The sequence below is a fragment of the Micromys minutus genome, assembly GCF_963924665.1.
Source record: "Micromys minutus genome assembly, chromosome: 5".
NCBI classification, from domain to species: domain Eukaryota; kingdom Metazoa; phylum Chordata; class Mammalia; order Rodentia; family Muridae; genus Micromys; species Micromys minutus.
Window position 1 is genome coordinate 59,560,386 of NC_137974.1, and position 24,344 is coordinate 59,584,729.

General features: G+C 43.8%; 1 protein-coding gene across 4 annotated transcripts in view; it reads left to right on the forward strand.

Moving 5' to 3' along the window:
• Positions 1-24,344, forward strand: part of RUNX2 (RUNX family transcription factor 2) — a gene marked incomplete at both ends in the record, with an annotated part of 201,627 nt that overhangs the window by 83,950 nt on the left and 93,333 nt on the right. For 3 of the 4 annotated variants that reach the window (XM_080917249.1, XM_080917250.1, XM_080917251.1), the window contains 2 exons: positions 810-966; positions 8,232-8,336. In XM_080917249.1, coding sequence (XP_080773375.1) covers positions 810-966; positions 8,232-8,336 — 262 coding nt within the window. The remainder of the gene's footprint in view (positions 1-809; positions 967-8,231; positions 8,337-24,344) is intronic. The other variant, XM_080917252.1, reaches the window with a different exon arrangement.

Below are 24,344 nucleotides of genomic sequence, written 5' to 3' on the forward strand. Positions count from 1 at the left end.
TTCCTCAATTGCTCTCCACCTCATTTAAAAATTACATTTATGTGTATCTGTGCACACCCAAGTCCATGCGGAAGTCAGAGGGCAATCTGCAACATGGCTTCTCTTTCATCATGTAGGCCCCAGGAATGGAAACACAAGCCATCAAACTGGATGGAAAGTGTTTAATCCAGGGAGCTACCCCTTCCGCCTTAGGTTCTGAGACAGGACCTTTCATGCAATCTGTAGCTTGCAGATTACACTAAGGCCAGTGTCTGGCAAGCCACTAACATGGTCTGTTTTCTACCTTCCAGCAGTGGGGTTGCAGACAAGCTGCCTTCCCCCAGCAGCTCACATAGGTGCTGAGGATCTAAATTTGGGTCCTTATGCTTCCATAGCAAGTACCGCCCTCCCCCCATCCCCTTCTGTTTGTAGCTCAAGATCACACCCCAGGGCTCTTGTGGCTGTAGACAGGATATGCCTTAATATGTACGGTGCAATCTACAGATGGGGCATAAGCCTTTTTTCTGAAGTATAATTCCTTCAGATAGCCTAACATAGGGATTTAATACAAAAATGTACATATATTCTGTGAATAGCTGAACAATAAATAAAGGCAAATTTAGCTTGCTTTCGAAGTGGGTGGACCCTGAAACACCAGTGTATTTGAAATGGTGTCACAACCCAACTACAGATGCCTCCCTTCTGGTCTGCCATCTCTGGACCACAGCATTAGGGCCCTGATAAGACACCATTTGCAGCGAGCATGTATTCTCAGTCGTTAAGTGTTTCTGATGTGCTACTGTTCCTTCTGTATTTCCTGTTTTACGTAGGTTGTAGCCCTCGGAGAGGTACCAGATGGGACTGTGGTTACTGTCATGGCCGGGAATGATGAAAACTACTCTGCTGAACTCCGAAATGCCTCTGCTGTGATGAAAAACCAAGTAGCCAGGTTCAACGATCTCAGATTTGTGGGCCGGAGCGGACGAGGTAGGCCTCTGATTATTAATACAGATCATGGGATCAGCATGTTAGGCTCTCTGATGCAAGTGGACTTGTCTATATGTAAAAGAAGTAGCATCTTCTTTTTTACTGAAACAACCACCGGAGGTTTGCTTAAATAAATCCAGATGCCCTTGAGTGTTCTCCAGAGTAGTTAGACCTTTTTTCACTCATTTCATTATATAGAGAGTCAAACAGTGTTTTCAGAAGAACTTGCTCCTAATTTCATGGGGGGTTAGCACGTACAGTAGGGAAAAGAATGTTTGGAGGATCAGGTTCTGAATTATGAGGAGTCACGTGACTGGAGTGGGCTGAGAGGCAGCGGGAGAGGAAAGTGATTGCTTTGGAGACATTTCCTGACTGAGACATTTCCTCAGCTTACTCTGAGTTGATATGGGGACAATCCGTGCTCTCTGGTCCTTTAGCGATGTCACCCGTGATTGATTTCAATTACTCTAGTAATAAGAATTGATTAAAATATTTATTTAAGCTTTTTTTTTTTTTTTTGACAAGGTCTTATTGTGTATCCCTGGCTGGCCTGGGCTACTTACTATGTAGTCCAGGCTGGTTTCAGATTATCAGAAGAACGACTGTAAAATCATCTAGAGAATCCAATGGTTTCACAGTATTTAGGGTCGTCAATTATCTGAATCCACATTAAGATATTAGGATGGTGATTTAACAGAATTACAAAGCAGGAAATAATCCTTTAAAGGATATTTCACCAGAATTTCAGAAATGGAATTATTATTTATTGCTGGAGTCTCTAAGGAGATCAATCCTTTGTTTTTATTTACTTATTTGCCAGAGAGACTTCTATTGGCTATTCACCTATCAGAAATATTATGCTCATTCAACTTATTGGATCCCACATTTCCATTTGAAGTATTATGCCAAGAAGAGAATAAAATAAAGTGGGGGCACTTTAGGACTGAGGCGAAGTGAGACCGTGGAGCCTGCGCGTTCGCTGCGTTTGAATCGGAAATGAGAAACACCACTCTAAACTGTGTCTAATAATTACGCTCTCGTTTGGATCATACGTCAAATTATTACCAGTGTAAAAACTTGATAAGGGAAATTTAAGCAAGGCTGTTTCCGATGAGGAGTTCTAGTTCCTTTCTAGGAATGGAGCCAAGTCCTCCAACTTAAGACAAAAAAGGATACATGCTAATGAGATGCTGTCGCTGAAAGGTGGTTTCAACCAAAATGAGGTTCAGAGCCTCTGAAGGCACCTAACTGGGGGGCTCCTCGGCTCCTCTGTGCTCCTTCATGAGAGGAGGGACTAGATTTGGAGGCTGTGGGTGTGTGCTCACATCCACTCACTCTTTCCTTTTCTCTTTTTGCTTTTGTTTGTTTCTTAGTTACTCTTGCAGGGTGGTGATACAGTTAGAAGTTTCTCCTTTTTCCTCCTGCCAAAAAAAAAAAAAAGTAAACATAAGGAGGCACCTGTATGCTCTAAATGTAGACATGATGACATAGCTGTATGCTCTAAATGGCACCTTTCTTCTTTTGTTACTGTTACAGAGTAGTGAATTTTAATATTTAAAGGATGGGCTGCTACTCTTAATTTTGTTTTACAGATCCAAACTTGTGTTTTCATTTATTGTACTTTTGTGTTATATAGATGCTAAATCACATGTTATATAGATGCTAAATCACATGTTATATAGATACTAAATCACATGTTATATAGATACTAAGTCATGCCCCCTCCCTTTTTTTCCTGATCAGTTTGACTAGAAACTATGGCGGAGTGATAGTGTACTTTGTAAACCCTCAACATATTTATTTAAGAAACTTCAAAAGGAAACAAAGGGTGTGCACTGTTTTACTATATTGGCTTTCTGAGTTTTGGCTTGTTTCCCAAATAGCAATTTTTATATTAAAAAAAAAAAAAAAGACAGACTTAACTGCTTGCAGACTTTTCACGCATGGAAGATGAAGGAAGCCTCTTTTGATGAAGTGTAATTATGTCCAAACAGAGCTGACCCCCTCCCCCTATATTTCTTATGATCTTAACTGAAGAAAGTAGGATTTTTCCTTTGAAGCAGCCGGGACATGGTAGAGGAACTGAAGTGCTCCAGTCTGCTGCCAGAGGCAGGATGGAGAAATTGGTCCAGACTTGTCTTCGAGACTTGGGGGAGGGGGGAGGAGAGGGTGGAGAGAGAACGAGAGAGAGAAATTGATTTATCACTAATAATAGATTTTATATTACTGTATTACTTTGAATAAGAGGAAGCAGGGAGATTAAACTGAAATGGAGAGAGAGAGGAAAACAGAATACATCAGTAAGAGGCCCCTCTCGATGAAAACGAGTCAGGTTTTCAGTGGCAGGAAACCCTCTAGCGTGACCTGCTTTTGACAAGATCATCTCCAGCCTCCTCTTTGGTTCTTGCCCATCTCCATCTCTGGTGCTAGGTCTTCTCCGCATGCTCTGTCCACTGGGATGTCTCTCGAAACTTTACAAGATCTCTTTGATGGTGTTCATCAGAAAAGAGAAACAAAACAAAGCCCAAGTTCCATAAACATGATGTTTCTTTTTACCTTTCTGGCGCTGAAACCTAGACTCTCTGAAATTGAAAACTGGCCCCAGATTTATAAAGTCTCCACATTTCCATGTTTTCATTCACGTTTGCTTCCTAGATCATCACAGGACCACCACCACAGGACCACAACATCCAAAAATGCCCGATATAAAGTACAGCATCACTGAAACCTGAATGAAGCCACGCAGTGTGCCTTCCCTTTTCTCCTTGGTTTTTTACACAGGCGTGTTTAAAGTGACTTTAGCCATTTCTCCTCCTCCTCTCCCTCCTCTTTCTCCTCTTTCTTCTCCTTCTTTGGTGCCCTTCCTCTCTTTTGACATCAAGCTTGCTGCTTTTAATTTACAAGTCTTTTAAAGCATTTACAGTGCACAGAGCACGGTGGTTTGTCAATTTAAGGCACAACCCTGCTTACAGTCTAGGCCTTCTGGCTCTTCCTGGCAGCCTTTAAGGCCAAATTGGAATTGTCTTCCAGTGACAGTTTCTGCTATGTAGCTAAGAAATGATGTGGCTTTGGGTGGTAGTTCGGGATTAGCTCCTAGATGAAGCTGTGACTGATATAACCGGCATTGCCTGAGAGGATTCTGTGTGTCAGGGGGTTATGAATGTGTGTGCATATGTGTGCTGGCACGTGAACCTGTGTGTAGTGTATGTGGACGGCAGAGATGAATGTTGACATGCCTTATTCAGTCTCTTTTCAACTGCTTTCTCTTTTCTCCCCAGACATGGTCTCTCAGGTAGCTGACTGTGTCAACTAGCCTGGGTGGCTCTGTATTTCCCATGATCCCCCTGTACTTTGCTCTCTAGTGTTAGAGTTACAGGCACACATCATACATCACATTACTCTTTACTTTTGGTTTTTTTAATCTGGGTGCTGAGAATCTGAACTCAGGACTTCTTTACACCATAGCCCTTGGAGCCACTGTTTACAAAAAAAAAAAAAAAAAAAAAAAAAAAAAAAAAAGTAGACCTGGGGACTAGAGAGATGGCTCTGTGGCTAAAAGCACTTGCTGCTCTGAGATTGATTCCTAGTACCGCACCTGGCTGCTGACACTGATGGTCACCTTAATCCCAGGAGAATCCAGTGGCCTCTTCTGACCTCCAAGGGCACCAGGCATACACGTGGTGGGCAGACATACCCAAAGGCAAAATACCTATGCACATAAAATTATATGTAAAAAATGTAATCCCAGATCCCTGGAAAGTGGAAATTGGGAAACTTGTTTTAAGTTAAGGAAATCATGAATGCCCACATAAACTTTTGACTCCGGAAACGCAGCATTATTGTGCCACGAGCTAATTAGTGAGTCTGGTCAGAGCTTCTGGAAAGTTCTTCCACACTGTAGCTAATCAGCAGTGCAAAGAATCCCTCTTGACTTTGCTTTCATTGTTAAGTACAGTTTGAGCTTTAGAAATCCACTCTGAAAGATGACAGTTTCTTCCCCAACCTTACCTCTTTTTAAAGCAGACTTTGTTTGTTTGTTTGTTTTAACATTTATTTAATGTGTGAATGTAATGTAGCTGTCCTTAGACACACCAGAAGAGGGCATCAGATCCCATTACAGATGGTTGTAAAATACCATGTGGTTGCTGGGAATTGAACTCAGGACCTCTAGAGAAGCAGCCAGTGCTCTTAACCACTGAGCCATCTCTCCAACATTGTTCTTTGTTTTTTTAATTTTTAGTTTTGTTTACTTATTCATTTACACACGCATACACACATGTTTATTTTGCTTTGTGTGTATGAGTGTTTTGCCTTGTATGCATATCTGTGCACCACGTTGCATGCCTGGTGCCCAGGGAAATGATGAGTCTCCATGAGGGTCCTGGGAATCAAACCTGAGTTTTCTGCAATAACAAGTGCTCTTAGCCACGGAGCCAGTTCACTGGCCCTAAAGGAGTTTTCAAAAGGGAAGGCTGGTTTATCTTTGAGCATTTTGATGCTCTGGCCTTAAAGAATAGTCTGTATCTGGGTTTGTTTCTATTTGGAGTGTGTTTCTCTGACTTTGGGAGGAGTATAGACAGCTTGTTAACCCAAGCAGCTTGTCAAGATTTAAAATGGAAACACCTCCCGAAACAGTCATAAACCATTCACTGACATTATCACTAGCAGATCCTTCAAAGATGCGCAGGAATAGCAAGCCATGGGCATCTTTGATGTATTAACATTAGCACCGGGTTAGACACTGTCTTCCAATCATGGCCTTGGGAACCACTGTTAGAAACGGAATCCTGAATTTGTAGACTACTGATCTCACCCAGAAATGGGTTTTAAAATAGATTTTTTTTTAAAAAAAGAATTTTATATATATATATATATATATATATATATAATATATAATATATATATATACACGGTAGCTGTCTTCAGACACACCAGAAGAGGGCATCGGATCCCATTACAGATGGTTGTGAGCCACCCTGTAGGTGCTGGGAATTGAACTGATGACCTCTGGAAGAGCAGTCAGTGCTCTTAACTGCTGAGCCATCTCTCCAACCCTTTAAAATGTCTTAATTCAAATTAATATTGAATCCAGAGACTCAGCCATTGTTTTTAGTTCTTAATATGGGTCTCCCCCTCAACTTTTTGATCTCAGTTTCTGTTGATTTTGAGATCTTTGGGACTAGTTTAGACTCCTCGCTGTCTTATTATTCTGGCCAGTGTTAATATTTACAACAGATCTTCTGTTAGGTACAGAGTCTATCTTGTATGTAATAACTACAATGAGGTGCATCAGTGAGGTTTATAAATTGATATATTCACCCATCACTTTAGTCCATTTAGGTTTGTTATTTCCCCAGGCACAGCAAGCGAATGGGCACATACCTAGAAGTCAGTTACTTATTTCCTTTTCATATTCTGCAGCAAAATCAGAAAAAAAAAAAAAACCCTCATTTTGGTTTTCTTTTGTCTTCATTCCTTCCCTCTCCCTTTCCTCTATACTCCCTCCTTTTCTCTGTTCCTCCCACCATCCCTCCCTCCCTTCCTTTTCTTTTCTTCCTCTTCTCTCTTTCTCCCCTCCCTTGGTGCCCTTTCTTTCCTTTTCTTTTTTCTTTTCTCTGTGGGAGAATTAAATCCAGGGCCTTATGCAGGCCATCTATCTTTGAGTTGCATGTCTACCCTGGGATATTTAAGCTCAGAAAGATTTGAGTTTAGTTTCTGCTGTTTCCCATTTAGTAACTAACTGTGTGACCTTGGGTAAATGACTAAGCTTCTCTGGGGCTAAGGCTTCCTCATTCGTGAACTGGGGTGATGACTCTAACTGGGGAAGATTAAATGAGATAATGTGGTTGATGTGGCCGGAGCTTACTGAGTATGCTGGTCAATATACATGTCTTATTGCTGTCCCTTCCCACATCCGTGTGTCCCTTTGCCTCTTAACCCCTGTAGCTCTGGATAGCAGTCAAGGGGTCTTAAGACTATCCACACACAGTAACAAATGATGTGTTTCTTAACCAGATTTTAGCAACTTACATGGTCTGGTTTGAAAAGAAAAGCCATTCAGTAGACTTGACAGCCAAAGACCTGTTCTCCATTAAGCCTGGTGCAGAACCTGTTCCATATTAAGCTATGAAAAGATTGCATTAAACTTCACATTGCTACATATTGTCTAAGATTTGTGTTTTGATTTAATACTCCCAGCTTTCAGTAGAAGGGGAAAAAAAAATCTGACCAGAAAACAAAGCAAAACAAAGGGAGGCTTTTATCTGTTAACAGGGGCAGAGACTTGAGCCCTGGGCTGGGCTTGCTGATGTTTTATTGACTCACTGACTCACGCCCACCTTTTCCTGTCTTGTAACAGTTTGCAGTTTTGACTATCTGACATGACTAACCATTGCGAATCTAACTGATTACAACTGGCAGTGAGGCTGTAGAAAAGAGACCCGCCTCTCCTGGAGACAGCAGACATTTAGATTCCTTCCCGAACTCTTCCTTGCCCCCTTGACAGGCTTCATCACCTTTGAGCTCATTAATTGGAAGCATTGGAGGGAACGCAGCGTTGCAGAAAATATCTTCTAAAAGTAAAAAATGTTTGCACTGAGAGGTGTCATGCTTATTTAGAAAAAAAATGTTACTCTAGGGAGATCCTTTAAGGGATGAGATGTATGGTAGGGGAGAGGTGACTTGGGAGGAGAAAGACTGTTCAGAGGTGAAATCATGCACCCAAGGCGTATGAAGGCCAGGACTGGAGACATGGGCTCCCTTTAAAATGCTTGCCATAACAGCTTTCCTCTTTCATCTTCTGAAGTTCACCTAATCAGTTCTCTCTGTGCTAAGGCCATGTGATGTAAAGAACATCACCAGTAATAATTTACCATTGTCCTCTCAAGGGGTCATGACCTGATACTAAATAAACACTTCTAAAATTGTCGGCCCTCACACTGCGATGCACTCCTCATGTTGGAGAAAATGAAAAAAGCAGAGATGCCTCTGGAAGTAGCCCCAGAACTTTGGTTCTGCTACCAAGGAGATTGCTTGGGGGTGGAGGTTGAGGCTGCTCGCATAGAACCTCAGGAAAGATGTTGATCTTAATCAGGAACAAGTTTACAGGTGTTCTTTCGTAGCTATTAGGTTTCTGTTTTGGGGCAAGGATTCCTGATTGCTCCCTGCCTCAGAGACTTTGTGGTGAGATTTGGATGTCTGTATTATTGTGGGGTCATCAATGCCACCCATTTATTGTCACCGTGTTTCCCCTCTTACATCTGCAGGCAAGAGTTTCACCTTGACCATAACAGTCTTCACAAATCCTCCCCAAGTGGCCACTTACCACAGAGCTATTAAGGTGACGGTGGACGGTCCCCGGGAACCAAGAAGTAAGTACCTGCCTTTTGATTTAAAATGCTAACAGAGTTTGTGGGGACCCTGCGAAGAATTCATTCTGAAAGAGTTAGTGTCACCGTCACTAAATATGGCCTTTGTAAACTTTATATATTTTATTTTTGCATACATTTTAGGGGAGGGCAGTTCATAGAGCTTTACAGTTAATAGAAAATAAAATTATAGCTTAGCCTCTCCCACAGAATTGCTTAAGTCTTTATATTTTTGGGGAACAAGTGCATAGCTATTCAGTCATGATAACTTTTAGCTAAGAAACTCCGCTCATCCCTTCTGTGCAGTGGGTGGGGCCAAAGAGATCCACGGGTTTGAGGAAGCAAATTATAAACGTTAAAATTTTAAGCTTAGTAAAAAAGCATTTGTGTGTGTTTCCCATGGCCCAAGAATGCTTTTTTTCTTAAAGCTCGCCCACTCACTTCCCTTTATAAAGAGCACAGGGCTTAATTACAAAGAATTTGTTTGCAAATGATAACTTGTTTCATTGTTGCAACATGGTTGTCTGGCCATTTTTCTAGTAACTGTTTTAGATCGTTTCTTTAACAGAAAGATACAGACTAGGTTTATGTTCGCCTTGGTTTCTTTGTCTATGTATTGTAAAGCTTTATCTGGTGCTCAGCTGAAGGTAGGGTTTCTGTCTGGGCCAGTATTTATTCTTTTTCCTGAATCTGGGTCAGACCTGACTGACTTCCACTGCCGCCCACAGGGACTTGAGCAAGCTTGGCATACATGTACAGAGTAAAGGTTATTCGAAGTTGAAGTGGGAAGAGTTCTGTACCACGTAATAGAAAGTAAATAGCATAGAATGTTCTGCCTTTGCTGGCTGAATACATTGGAAGTCCTAGGTGTTGCAATTAGGAAGTTAAACTTGGCTTTTGATGGGGCAGGCAGCAATGGAAGGGTTTGTTCTCACATCATCTCCCCCATAGACAGCGAGGACTGATTGCTTCCTTCCCCAGAAGTAAGAGAGGAGGTCTAGAGGGCATTGCGTCTTCCTGTGCTGTGCATCTTTTAGCAATAGGATCAGTTGTACAGTAGCCCCATCTCTTATGCCCGTCTTTGACACAAAGGCTTGCCTGAGCAAGGCAGGTTTTCTGCCCCAAAGAAGTCTTTGAGGCTCGTTTCTCTTCCTTTCATGTGTAAGGCTTTCTTCCAAATTCCTAATGTTGGGTCAGTGCTGGCCCTGGCTGTTCATTTTGGGAATGTCCTATTAGGTATTTTGGTTAATCTCTCTCTCTCTCTCTCTCTCTCTCTCTCTCTCTCTCTCTCTCTCTCTCTCTCTGTGTGTGTGTGTGTGTGTGTGTGTGTGTCCTCAAATCTGAACTCTCAAGGATCAGAGATCACACAGCACAGATGGAGAGAGCACATCAGGAATGTCTTGGCTGGTTTGAGCTTTACTAGGTCTTTTCTGGATTGTCATAATCAGGGTTGATCTCCTTCTGAGGCTAGACATCTTCCAACCATCGACCTGACAAGTCCTTGCTGGAGAGGCAGTCCCCACCCCCCTCCCCAATGCATCAAGTAGTACAATGGCCTTTTAATGTTTATTCATCACCATTAATATTTGCCTTCAAAAGATGATGGTTCCTGCCCATCCTGGCTGCTTTTTTCAGCACATAGAAAAGCCACTATCGTGTGGGCTTGTGAGTGTACATGTGTTGACTGTTTGATGGGTGCCTCACAGTAGGTGGGAGAGAAGCAGGGAAGGGTTGGTGCCCACCCATTCTAAAGGAGGCACACAGAAAGAGAGTTGGCTGATGGCTTGGTACACTTACTTCTGATTGCAGCGTGGATGGTAGGATCTCATTTCAAAGAGATTGGTTTTGGGCAGCCTGAATTAGCAGATAGATCTACTGGCCCGTCAAGACAGAAAGTGCCCTGAGGGCTGTGGGGGCTGGGACTACAGGATGCATGTCATAGGTGTGATCTGAATGTGTGCTCTGGGTAGGCCTGAGGGGATGGGGTGGGAGGCAAACACAGATCTAGGAATGGAAGATTGCCTGTCCTTGTAGCATTTCTTATACAATGCTATTTGAAGATGTAATGTCATTTTCCTGCCACCCTATGGTCGCTTGCCTGAACCCAGGGATGTATCTGGTATGAGTGACTGGTTAATCCTACAACTTGGACATTGCTGGATCCTATCCTTCTTCCTTGCTCTTGGCTATTAGTCACAAGGACTCAACTTTGCCATTTTACTGCCAAAATAGTCTAAGCCATTACGAAAACAAGTGGCCACAGCTGTGTTTAAATAAAACTTTATTTACCGAGCCAGAGAGATGGCTCATCATTTAAGTGTGCTCACTGCTCCTGTAGAACACCCTGGCTTGGTTCTCAACACTCACATTAGGTGACTCATAACTCTAATTTCAGGGGACCAGAACTCTTCTGGTTTCTGTAAGCCCCCACATTCGATGCATGTACACTCAGCTAGGCACATACACATACACATAAAGAATAATAAAGGTATCTTTTTTAAAATCCCTAAACTATATATATATATATGACAACAACGGCCAGTGGCTAGATGTGACCCACAACTTGTAGTTTCCCATCTTTACTCTAGATTTCCAAGTGGTTTATTTTTTCAGCCATCAATAGAAAAGGGCATTAGTAAAGTCTTCCCCACCCACAGAGAAAAAATATTCAATACAGTTGATCTCGTCTCTCTTCCCTCCAATTAGAATTCCTGTAGTACCCGTGATTTGCCCTCTGAGAAGTGTATTTCTGGCTCTTACTTGAGAGGACTGAGGACATCGCAGTTGTTGGTTTCTGTTATCAGTGGAATTCCCCGCTCTTCCTTTAAAGACCTTTAAATACCTGAGTATAAACTGAGACATTGTTTCTAGTGGCCCAGATGACTGGGTACTGACATCTTCTCAGTTCTTTGGTTGGATCCGTCAAATTGCTTGGACTGAAATCCCAAAGCCAGCATTTGTTTGCTTCGGACACCAACGTGTCTTCTGCATCAGTTGCTGTTAAGAACGTTAAATGATACATGGTATATAAACTAGATAGTGTGGTAGCTGTCATGTAGTAAGTGCTCATTAAACGCCAGCTATTGCTACATTAGTCTTCTCCACTGTGAGGAGTTTGCTGTGAACTTTTAAGTATGCATCCAGGAAACAGGTGCCATGTAATCTGCTCTCTGAGGTTGTCCCTTCCCCCCCAGAATAAAGCTTTACTAATTTTTGCACAATAGTAAATGACACTGATCTGTGTTATAAATTGTGCTTGAAGCACATATTTATGTCACACTGCCTGGGGAGAGCTGTGCAGAGCCGACGAGTGACACTTTTGTAGGCTACAAACTCCCAGGCGGGGTGCTGTGTGGTACCAAATCCCACTCCGGGGCCCTACTTATCAACAACACATCTGCCAAGACCTGCTTTTCAGTCAAAACTGAAAGAGCTCATCCTTGCGTGTTTTCTGTCTCTGGCAGCTGAGCCAGGCCTGTCGCGTCACAAACAACTCCCTTTCTTAATATACACATCTGGCGTTGGCAGTTGGACTCACTTCATAAGAGCACATGATCATCACTCATTACAAGATTAAAAAGTACCCTATAGCATCATTGATGTTTTTCAACTTTGATCTCCGGCACTTGTGATTCATCTCAGTTATAAAATTTCCCTTTAAAGCAACATAGCCCATGACTTATTAGAACCTTCATCTTAAGTAGCGTAAACACGAGAACGGGCGCACGTTCTTTGCAAGATGCCATTTCTTTCCTTGGCCCAGCTTATCATTTTAAGACATGACATCATGCTGAGGATCCCAAATTTGTAAGTCTTGTACGGAGGCTCGACGCTTTGACCTTCTGCTGGCAGCTTAGCTTGGAAGAGCCAGTGCCGTCTGTTCGCCAGCAGGAGAAGCCAGTGCAGCGGCGGCAGCCACCGTAATGCGTTTGGACTTCTAACTCTTTTACACATCACGTCCTATTAGGATCCTCTGGCCCGCTTCCTGCCCTTGGCTTCAGTGCCAGCTTGACTTAAAGAATTTCTGCAGGGAGGTGGAAACCCAGTTAGCATGCCATGTTGTCTGTCTAGTTAGGGAAGTTTTGAGTTAGTGAGGACTGATGGAAATAGGTATTGCAGACTGAAGAGCACGCGGAAGGTAAGTCACTATAGTTAGAATCATCTGAATCATCATGCTGAGTCTTCAAAAATTGCCCCCAAGCAACGACTTAAAAGAATCACTAGCTTTTTTTTTTTCTTTAAATATATATATTTTTTTACTATTCCATGGGCTGGCCTGAATCAACCTGGACAGTTTTTTTTTTTTTTTCTCATGATCTTGTTTTGGGTCTGACCTGGGGCCACAGTCAGATGGTGACCAACACTGAACAGTCCAAAATGGTTTCATTCTTGTGTCTAGAGCTTTGGCAGGGACCCTGGAAAGAGGGGTCTCCCTCCCCCATGGTGCTTCAGGGACTCTCCCCCTCTACATGATCTCTCTAGGAGTTCTCACAAGCTGTTGCTGGCTTCCTGCAAGGCCATTCAGGGTTCCTGAGGTGAAGTTCCGTAGGCAGTCCCTAAGGTGAAGAACAGAGGCTACCAGGTTGTCTTGAAGCTTAGGCTCAGAGCGAGCACAGTGCTTCCACACTGTCTTAGATAAGTGAAGACACACGTCAGTCACAGACTGAAGAGGAAGGGTCCATACAAAGTCAATGGCTTGAGTGTCAGGTATGTGTAGTTTCCCAGACCATAGGTGTGACAGGCTTGTGCGTGTGCTTAACCGATGAGCGTTTGACCGGAAAAAAAAAAGTCCCTTGACTTTAAAATTGGGCTTATTTAAAGTTCTGGAGTGAGACTCCACATTCCAACCCCAGTTTCGTGGTGAGTTGAGCAGATTTCAAAGATGAGTCGTTAGTGAAGGGTATTACTTTGCGGTGCTGATATTAATCAGCATATTAATATCAAAGTGAGCCACATCCCTATCCACAGGAGAGAAGGAAAGAGACAATGTTACAATCCTGGCTTGGGGACATATTTCTGCAGCAGAAATATGCAACTACAGGGAGCCAAGCCTGAAGGTGGCATAGCCTGTGCCATCTGTGTCTGACACGTGGCACGTGGCGTGTGTGAGTGGGCCTCTAAGCATGTCAATGTTAGCCTCCAGGAGGTAACTATCTACTCTCAAAGAGAGATTAAAAAACCCAAGCCTATGCTCTCTGCAGGACTTTATTCGCTGTGGCTGGCCACTTTCCCCTGCCAAGTTGGGATAATGGAGAAGCCCTGCAGGACCCTGCCTTCCCCGAACTGTTCTAACCCCTTTCCCGTAGGTGCAGGGCACTGGGGGGCAGCACCTTCTCTCTCTGCCTGGCTCTTCAGTGTCTACAAAGCCACTGTGCTTTAAGAAAGCACAGGGCACTATTAGCCTTAGTATTCTGGTTTGTGTATCCGGGAACCTGGGACCCGAAGCCAAACAGTTTCCTTCTCCTGTTTTACAAATTTTCTGTGGTCCTCAATGCATTAACAAATTCAGTTCCCCAAAGAGGTGTTATTCCTCTGTATTATTATTATTTTCTTAAGATTTACTCTTATTTATGTGCATGCATGTCTGTGTGTGGGCATGGGAATTTGCAGAGGCCAGAAAAGGACATTGGAGCTTTTGGAGCTGGAGTCACAGGTCACTGTGAGCCTCCCGATGGGGGCGGGGTGTGCTTGAAAACCCCAACTTGGTCCTATGCAATAGCAGTGAATGCTCTTAGCTGCTGGGTTATCTCTCCAGCCCTTCCTCCATATTCTTGAGACATGTCTGCTGGCAGTTTTACCTTACCACACTGAAGGTGGGGATCAAAGCAGCATCTCCTTGCTCTCTGTAGCTCTATTGGGTTCTGGTCTGTCTCCTAGGCCTAAGAAGGGCTGGAGAGGATTGGATGGTTAAGGCTTTCTCTTCCTCCTTCCAGATAACATCAGGGGTGGCTCACCTCTTTTCTCTGCCATTACATTGCATCCTCCTTGATCTTTCTCTGATGGCTCTCTGTGACTTTTGCTTGTTCAGGAACCGTGGGCATTTAGAGCCTGACCACTCCTGAACAAAGGTGGGCATGGACAGAGAAGCTGTGTTTCATGGATAAAGCATAGAGACACTTTAAGGATATATACTATTCCCCATTTCCACCTTCCTGATGTTTATGAAGGCACTGCCTAGGTCTGCTGCTCCCACTGCCTGTGGCCTCAAGTTCAGTACTTCCTGTAACATCAACAAAAAGCCCTTAACTTCTCCCCCTCTTTCTCTTCTTCCCTCTCTTTTTCTGTGTCTGTGTGTATATATGCAGGCACATGCACATGTATGTGTGTATGTATTTGTATATGTGTGTGTGTATGTCTATGTGTGGGTAGATGCACATACTCACATATGAATGTATGTGTGTGTATGCGTCTACATATGGCACATGTATGTGAAGTTCACATGCATACTTGTGAGCCTGTGTGAAGGTCAGAGGTTAATGTCGTTTCTGAGGCCAGGTCCCTTACTGAGCCTGCAGATGAGTTCCTTAGGATCTTCAGGTATCTTACTGCTCAGCACAGAGATGAATGAGTGTGTTCGGCCTTTAATGTGGATGCTCTAAACTCAGGCCCTCACATTTATGCATCGAGTGTTGACTAGTAGACTTTCACCTGGCTTAGTCACTGTTTTCCAAGGTGCCCAAGTAACGGAGATTACAGGCAAATCCCATATTTTGATATTTACAAACTTGTATCTCTAAGAAGCAGCTTGATTGGTAGAGAAGCCAATCATTTGGCCCCTACTATATATAATATCATTTAAAACATTTAGTAACAGCAGGAAGATCCCTTCCCCCACCTACTCCCTCTCTTTAAGGAAGCGGTGCTGGAAGCCGGCTCTGGTGTCTGGTAGAATTTGGTGGAATGTGCTCTCCAGAAGAGCAGTTTTAAATCTCTTTCAGTCCTTTTTTTTTTCTTTTTCTGTTGTTGACTGACTGTCAGGAGCTGGGAAGGTGGCCAAGAAGGAAATGACACATCGAGAGGCATTTTGCGTTGTGCAAGAGTCTGGGACTGATGCAAGGCTATATGACCTGTTTACACATTCCTTCGCTAGCAGACTGCATGGCAGTAATTTAATTCAGGAGCGCATGGCATGCCGCAGCAAGGAGCCGTGGCCTTAGCATCCTTTCATGGCAAATTATCGCAGCCGTTAAGACATGCTCATGTCCCTCCTGTGCACTCCCCTGGCTCTCCCCGGTCTCGGCTTTCTCATCGCCTGGGACTGGAGTTCGCAGCAGCCTTGCCGGGGAGGCCTGTTTTCCACATGCATCCATCTCAGCTGATGTATTTATTTCTAACTAAATATAGCGTTCAAATGATTCCTGTGTTCTAGGGTTCCAAATCCACACACAGGCTGCATCCGAATGTGTCAGTACTTTGTCAGGTCAGGAACAGTTCATTCTTAAAATAGTGCTAGGGACTGAAAAAAAAAAAAAAGATTTTTTTTTAAAATAGGGAAGGTGCTTATTTGCTTATAAAAATGACTTTTTTTTTTCTTCTGAGAGACAGTTTGTGATAGATCACCGAGAGATCCCTTTGCTTCTGCTTTGTGCCATGTAGAATTATACCCAGTGGCAACTCAATTTGTGTAGAATAATTTATGCTGACAGATGATAAGGGGGAGTCATTGTTTTACTTTTTTTGTGTTCATAATTGTTCCTAGGTAGGATTTTATATGATGACATTTATGCCGTCAACAGAAGCGTGGCGTTCTCTGCGTGTAAAATTTACATTGAAGTTTTAATTTGGGCAACTTCTGGAAAAGTAATTGTTCTTGACTTTGAAGTGCTTTGGGAGATGAAGAGAACATAAAAACAGTCCTTAAGTATTAATTCGATCTTTACAAATGATGGCTAAAATAAAGACCCTTCACGGTATGGCGCCCAAGTAGCAAATGAAAGGCTACCCTGTGCCTCTGGAAACTTCTCTACTAATCTGCTGTTCACTGGGGCTTAAAATCTATGTGCTAGCAGACCAAAACCTTTCCATTAAAAATCGAAGATTGAGGCTTTAACTTATAACGTCTCCGTTAAAGGATACGTCGGGCTTACCAGAGTATACGGGTCATGAGTCCCTGGTCACCTTGGAGACCATGGACACCAGCGTTAAGCACTGTAGTTGGCAATGGGTCGGCGCTCCCAGTGAGCTGCATGTACTGCTCACGTCTGGTACACCACTTCAGAGCGTGTTCTGTTGCTGCTGTTGCTTTTGCTGTCATTTTAAAGAGTGGTTTTCTTGAGGGGGGGCCTTCTATATTTTGAACTTACCATTTTTTTTTGTTTTTGTTTTTTTTTTTTGCGAAGATTTTCTGTCATAGACTTTTTCTTGTTTAGTTTTATTCTAGATAAACATTGATGTGATTATAAAAAGATAAAGAAAAGATATGTCCTGGGTTTCGGCACCAAGGTTATGAAGAAGATAAAGAGAGCAGATATACTTTCTATGGAGGTGGGGGGAAAGGGGGGGCATTTGGCAGGCTCAGGTTGGGCATCCCCTCCCCCCGAGGGACCAGCCGCATGATGGTATAGTATAGAACAGCATTTATTCAGGGCATAGGGAGGGGAGTTAAGAGGGTAGTAGGGGCAGAGAGGGAGGGGGAGAGAAGAGGTAGAGGGAGAGAGAGAGGAGTAGAAGAGAAGAGGCCGATGATGAGCACTTGGAGAGAGAGGGGAAGGGAACGGGGGGGGGGGGAGGGGACAAGAGACCAAAAGGTCAAGAAAGCAAGAGAGTGAGGAGGGGACATGCAGTCCCCTTTATGGTACCAAGCATACTTGGCTGTTGCCAGGTAACTGTGGAGTAGAGTTTAGGCAGAATGCTAACACACAGAGCGTTCCTTCCCCTCCATGAAGGAAAAACAATCTGTAATTCTTTCCTTTTACTGATTACCTTTACCAGCGAAGTGTTCATAATCATCTTAATAGAATTAATCATGCTGTCTGTCCTTGTAAAGCAAAGCGAAACAAAACAAGACAAAAAAGTCTACATGTCCCAAACTACAGTTGCCATCTCTCCTAGTGAGCGCCATTTTAATTTCCTCTCATTTCAGACTTCGGGATTAATCCCCAGAGATATAACCTGTTTATACCGATCTTACATTACCTGTGACATTTACTGATCGATTTACCTCCCACTCCATTCTGGCCTTGCTTTCCCTTCTCTAGATCTAGGTCCTTCAGGTTTTTCTCCAATGACAGCCCATGGGTAGCTGGTGCTCAGTTTTGTTCCTGAATGTCAGCAGTGGGGTGCACTGGCTTCCGTTAAATAACGGAGGTGACTCGGGCTCAGTCTGTCTGAGATCCACACTCCCAGGTGATCTTTTGAGTTGAGACTCTCAGGCCCTTACCGACTGGAGTAGAGTTTAAGAGAGTGGAGTGTGGGGCAGATAAACTCTCGTGAGAAAGAGAAAAGGGAGAGAATTTAAGTACCTACAACTGGGAACCATGAAGACATCATCAGTGGGTCTGAGATCAGGAATCTCATCTGATCATCAGGGGAGCTGAGAAAAGATATTCCCTAAGAGGAGGCAAAGAAAAGGAGAGAAAGGAAATCTTGCTTCTTCATTTTGGCTAGACCATCAGTTGCTATGGGGTTTTCTATCCCCATTTATGTTAAAAAGCTCCATCATTGAACCTGAGCCTCAGATGTTCCCTACCCTCTGACCCACCAGAGTAGCCATCATCCCATGCTTACGCAGTATGCTTCTGGCCATTTTAATGACAGTCTAGCCTCAGAACCAAAAGATGCTTCTTTTAGGTGAAAGTGTGTCAGATGAAAGGGAGGTCAGAAAGCAGGTGTGTGGACAAGGGTCTTAGGTGAGCTGTCTTTGGGCAAGGTAGGTAGTGTGACTGCAGTGCGGATTGGTGTCCCTCTCATTGGAAGCAAGCAGTAGCTGGTCGGGAAGAGGTCAGCTGAGCTCCACTCTGGGTGAATATGCTAGCATAGCTTTTGGTAGGGAGGATGGGGGCTCAAGATTGCACACACTGTTCTCTATGCCTCCTTAGGGATTGGGAGTAAGCAGTAGCAAACCTTGGCTCCCGAAAGGTGATGCCCGAGGTACCCAGATGCATACTGTTGAGCACAAAGTGAGGAGAAAAAGAGGTGCATAAACCCAAAAGGGTTAGCCTGGGCTTCTAATCCTAGAACCTTGATTTTGGTTTCACTGTCTTAACGATTTGGCCCAACCTGAAGTGGTTATGTGTTGTACCCCAAAGATAGCTTAAGAGTCTCTCAACAGGGCGGTACCCTGTCTGGGCTAGTCCAGATTGGAGGTATGGCTTTGCCTGTGCCAAAGAGAAGTGGATGATGTGGAAGACCCTCCTTTGAAGACCTGCAGACATCTCTAAGCTTCTCCCTGGTTCTGTTTTTTCATCCTTTAAATGTAAGGAGACGTGAAGGCAAGTTCACAGTAGCTGGGAGTAACTCCCAAGGAATGATCATAAAGCACTTGGCACCCATGAAGGGCAGCGTGAATACCAAATAGTAATTATGTAGCGCCTTTCTGCCAAAGACTTCCAAATGCTGAGACATTACCTCATCGATTGTCTTCACAGCCCTGGCAGGGAAGCATTGGGCATTTTACAGGGAGGGAAACCGAGGCACGAGCACCTTAGAGCTAATTTTCCTTGTGTCACTCTGCAAGTCAGCAGATGATTTATGGCACCGGGCAAGGATCCCAGCTCTCTTTCTGTTCAGTTCTCCACCACGAGAACCACGCTGAGGCCTTTGTAACTGTAGTGGTGGAAGCTCCCAGTGTTGAGCGCAGTGCATTCCTAAGGACTGTCAAGACGTAGGTGCTGTGAGCAACATGCTCGAAGTCTGACAGATAAAGGAACACACAGAAGCATGAGATCTGTGTGCGTCTGCTGTGCCCTGGATTCACTCAGCAGCATTTCTGTAGTACCTGAAAGACTTCCATTTTGTCAGGTGACATTAGGAAGTTGTAGAAAATAACCAACAATAATTGAAATAAAAACTAGCACCACCTTCAAATAACTACACAAATAGGAAATGTAGTCAAGTATGTGTGTGGCAAAAAAAAAAAAAAAAAAAAAAAAAAAAAAATCCTTAAGAGGAAACATCAGAAGAGGCTGGAGGGATAGCTCAGTGGTTAAGAGCACTGGCTGCTCTTCTTAGGTCCTGGGTTCAATTCCTAGCAGCCTCCTAGCAGCTCATAACCATTTCTAAGTCCAGTTCCAGGGGAGCCTCTTCTGGCCTCCTCAGCCACTAGGCATGAAAGTTGTATGCAGTCATATGTGTAGGCACATACATTTATAACATAGGTTTTGAACAGTTGAAAAGAAGAAATTAATGATTACCGGAGATGCAGATGTATTTTGTTGGCAAATCGCTTGCCCAGCAGGGAAGAAGCCCTGGTTCAATCCCCAACACTGCAGAGATCAGGACCAATGCTACAGACTTAATCCCAGCACCCTGGAGTGAGAGGAAAGAGGATGCCTTCGAATATAAGATTAGTCTCTGGTACAGAGTGAATTTGAGGCCAGCCTGGGCTACCTAAGGAAAATAGCAATTATCTATTTTTGAGTGATGCTGTTGATGCTGGGGCATGTGTCACCCAGCCACCTTTCTGAGCTAGAGTGCATACTTCAGTGACATAGTGGCATCGTGAAACATGGGACTCTGCAGAACAGAACAGTTGCTTTGAAGCCAAAGGACAATGATTACTGGAAGAAAAAGTCCTTTGCTTTAAGGCAAGAGGTCTGTTGTGGTTTCCAGATCACTGCTACCTCAGGCAAAGCCTGGTCTTGCCTGAACGGTGTGAGGCTAGATGGTCTGATGAGGTTCCTTTCTTCCTCTAACCTGTGCAACCACTAAAAACACAACCTTTCTACATTATAGCTGACAGCTTGTGTGTGTGTGTGTGTGATTGTTAGAGGCACACTTTAAAATCTAAAGATTTATTGAAGTGGGAACATTTCTTCACTGACACATTATTTCCGAGTAGTCGCTAACATTTTAGGAATAGAGTCTAAAGAAGAAAAGAGTGGTTATGGGGTCTGAGGGTGTGGCATAGTGGGTAGAGCACTTGCCTGGCATACACAAAGCCCTGGGTTCAGTCTCCCAGCACTGCATAAACTGGTTATGGTGGTGCATGCTTGTGGCCACAGCACTCAGCAGTAACAGCAGATCTTCGTCTTTGAGTAAACTAGTTACTGAAGCAGAGATAGATAGGTAAGAAGAGTGAGGTTTATCAAGCGTATCTGTTTACAGACCGCGGCGACAGAGATCTTACATAAGTAATAAAAAGCCAGTGGGCAGTGGAGACAGGGAAGAATCATTCCACAGTGGCCCAAGGGAAGGCTCATGGCAAAATACATTGTACAGAGGCCTTAACATGATCAATATCAGAATTGAGTATCTGATTTTGATAGGGAAGAGAGGCCTAATGGTTGAGAAGAGGACATTTAACTAAAAAAGAGTAAGTAGGGAGGGATGGTGCACTCTGAAGCCATGCGTTCAGTGATCTTCCTGTGGCTGGGCAGGCTGGAGTTGAGGAAAAGGCATGGCCTTCCTGTGTCTTTTCTTTGCTGACTTCAAGCTTCCCCATCCTGAGGAGGTCTTTGAGCTTCCAAGGACCATATGTGTGTAGATGCCGTGTGTGAAGGATAGTGCCTTACACCTCTCTTGGATGACAGTCAGTGGATCTGATCAGATTAACTGGATACTGTGGAGAGCCGTTAAGACCCAACTTAATTTGGAAAGGGTGTAAGCAAGACCTTGGAGAACTCTGAGGCAGTGGAGTGGGTGCCGGAGGAGTGGGGGATACTGGTCCGAATACTGGGTTCCAGGCAGCATGTGGAGGGGTCTTTTCCTAAAAATAAACCAGACATTGCAGCAATCAGTTACTTGTTGAAGTGAATTCTCCTGGGGCTGCGCACATGTAACACACGAAGGTCCTGGGCTTTTCTGGACAATGAGAAATAATTCCAAAGATGAGCGGGGCTTCAGAACACGTGAGTGACGTGGAATACTTCAGAATGTTTAGTGGGGAGCATTGCTGGTGATTAAAGGGCTGTAGAATTGGACCTATAAGGATAAGTTAAAAGACTTGGGATTATTTAGCTTCAAGAAGAGGAGACTGAAAAAAATGACTTAATAACAGACTTGGAAATTATGAGACTTATTAAGCTCTGTATGGTGGCCAGCTGTTTTGTTTCTGGGGAAGTCGGAGAAAGAAGAGCGGGGTCACTTAACTGGAGCATGAGGGACTTGGGTGAGATTTAAGGACAGTGTGTTGGCTGAGGGAGAATTGCTGGATAGAATGGGTTCTTGGAGATTGAGGGTTGGAATTGGGGGACTCCAGATCCCATTCTTAGCAATCTTTTGTGTGCTTAGGACAGGCAGCAAGAACGCCACTTTTTTTGCTTCTAAAATCAAAGGCCTGATTTCTGTTTCCCATTATGGTTCTGAGGCTCAGAATCACAGGGGTTTGTGGACATAAATGATGAGGGTAATTTGTCTTGCTTCAGTGGCCATTAGAATCTTTAATTGAGAAAAATATGACCCGAAAGAGGAACAGGTCTGCCATGTGATCAGAAAAAAATCACTATTAATAACCAGAGAAGATCCATCGTGAGGAATTTAGGACTCTGGGTGAGAATGGTCTCTTGGCAGAAACATTTGGGTTTATTTGATCTGTGTGTTCTAGGGACCAAAGGTAGTGTTTTATGAAGTTGGTTCATGTTCTCCCACTAAGAGAAACGAAAAGCATTTCCAGGCCACACCAAATGTGGTTTAACCTGGATCTTGAATGATATGATCTAAAAAAAAAAGAAAAAATCACCCTCAAGGAATTCGTGGTCTCATGGGAGGATAGGAGAGATGAAGTAAGCGAGATTTGTTTCCCCAAACCAGAAACTTGCATGGGTGTTAAAGCTGGTAGAGGTAGGTGCAAAGCCACTGGACAGGGCAGAGCTGCTAAAGAAAGGCTGGCTGATCGTGGAGTTCTTTAACTCAAGGCTAGAGACTCCTGGCAGCAGAGACTGGATCGTTTGCTGAGTTGTTTTGTTGCTTTCTCAGAGAACCGGTCATGTGTCACATGTCTCAGAGAATACTTTACATTCCCTACCCCTGCTCCCTGTGTGTGTGTGTGTGTCTGTCTGTCTCTGTTTGTGCAAGAGTGAGTGTACATGTGTGAATGCAAGTGGGTCATAGGCCATAGGCGGACTGTAGAGGACAGCCTCAGGCTTTTGTCCTTACCTTCTTGTTTAAGATAAGAGTCTTTCTTGTTTGTGCTGTCTACACGAGGCTAGCTGCCTTGTGAGCTTCTGGGTATTTTCCTGTTTCTACGTCCCATTTTCTATAAAGCACAACACCACAGTGCCCTGCTTTTACACGGGATCTCGGGATTTGAACTCAGGTCTTTGATCTTGCGTGATAAGTGCTTATCTGTTGAGCCATCTCCTCAGCCTTGTGCTTTATTGTTCAATCCTCTCTTCTGCACCAGGCACACCTTTCTGAATCTCTTTTGTAATAGCCTATTAGCATATCTGCAGATGGTTTCCTTTAAGCAGCCAGGATGGCTTACTGATGAGATGCTGAAAAACAAAGCACATGCATGTATGCACGTATAGCTTGCAGATGAGTTCTTTGCTTTGAATTAAGTGGGTCCAGTTGTCTCTGAAGGGGAAAAGTAATGAGATGACGAAACAGGCTTTGAAGTAGGTGACACAGAGAAGGCTGAGTGGGTGTGGTGTTAGGCGAGAGGAAGGAAAAAGACTCTGAAAACCTATTTCTCTTTCTTTCCAAAATAACTTGGGTTTCTGGGACCATTGAGTGCATTTAGACCCTGAAGTCAATGCCTGGGTCATCATGACAGAGCCACCCACAGTCAATTCAGGATCAGAAGTCACAGCCACTTCCCTTTTATGCCTGACTTGCTTCCTTGTCTGTGAACTTTCCTTGGTGGCTTTGGTACCTTGGGTCTTTATTTAGTTCTTTGAGTGGTTTCTACATTTGGGTCTCCCCTGTCCCTGCCATGTGACTTATTTCCAAGAACACCACCTCCAGGGATTCTTAAGTTTGCAGCTGCTGGCCAGCCTGAAAGGGATTAAGGCCCTTCTCTCTGCCTTGAGGCAGGCACAGTGACAGTTGGAAAGAAGGCCAGTTGGCAAGAAAGAGGGGGTCTTGCTTGGGTTATTTTAGGGGTTACAAATATTGTCCATCTTTATTAAAAATAACTCTTGTCTTTTCCTCTTTTATTCTTATACACAAGGGGGGGGGAGTGGGCCAAGGGTTCTTTAGTTCCTACAACACCATCATGAACTGTAGCTGACTGCTTCCCTGAGGAGTCAACACGCAGTTGAGTATAGGGGTTAATCTGAAGTGTCAGAGGAGTTCACAGTTCCCCCAATCCTAACAGCTCTTTTTTTCCCAAGGAATACTGTGAGACAGCTCCTCTGGTTTAGGCGGAGCTGTGGCGGAGGCCTAAGTAAGAGCTTTCGAGGTCAGGGCCCTGCAGAAGGTTGGCTGTGTGGCTGTGAGAATGTCCGAATCTCAGCTGAGAAGGACAGAGGCTTCAGTGAAGGTCTGGAGAGCCAAAGGATCAAAGGTGCACGATTTAGACAGGCTGTGACGGTCCCGTGATGGTCCTGCATGTTAATGCTGTGAATTCCCCTCGGCTAATTGCACACTGGTGGCACAGTCTGGATTTACAGGACATTCTTTAAGGCCAGAATTTTAATATTCTAAATAATAAGAAAAATTTATTTGGTTCAAGGTGTAGAATAAATACCTGCTGTGTGTGTGTGTGTGTATAAGTATGTATGTGTCTATATGTATGTATGTGTGTGTATATTTGTGTGTGCATGTGTGAGTTTCATGTATGTGAGTGTTAATGTGTGTGCAGGTGTATGTGGAGGCCAGAGGTCGAACATCAGGTCTTGTTCCTTAGGAATCACCCATCTACCTTATTTTTGTGACAGGGTCTCATCTCTCATCACTTCTCAGCCTTTGGCT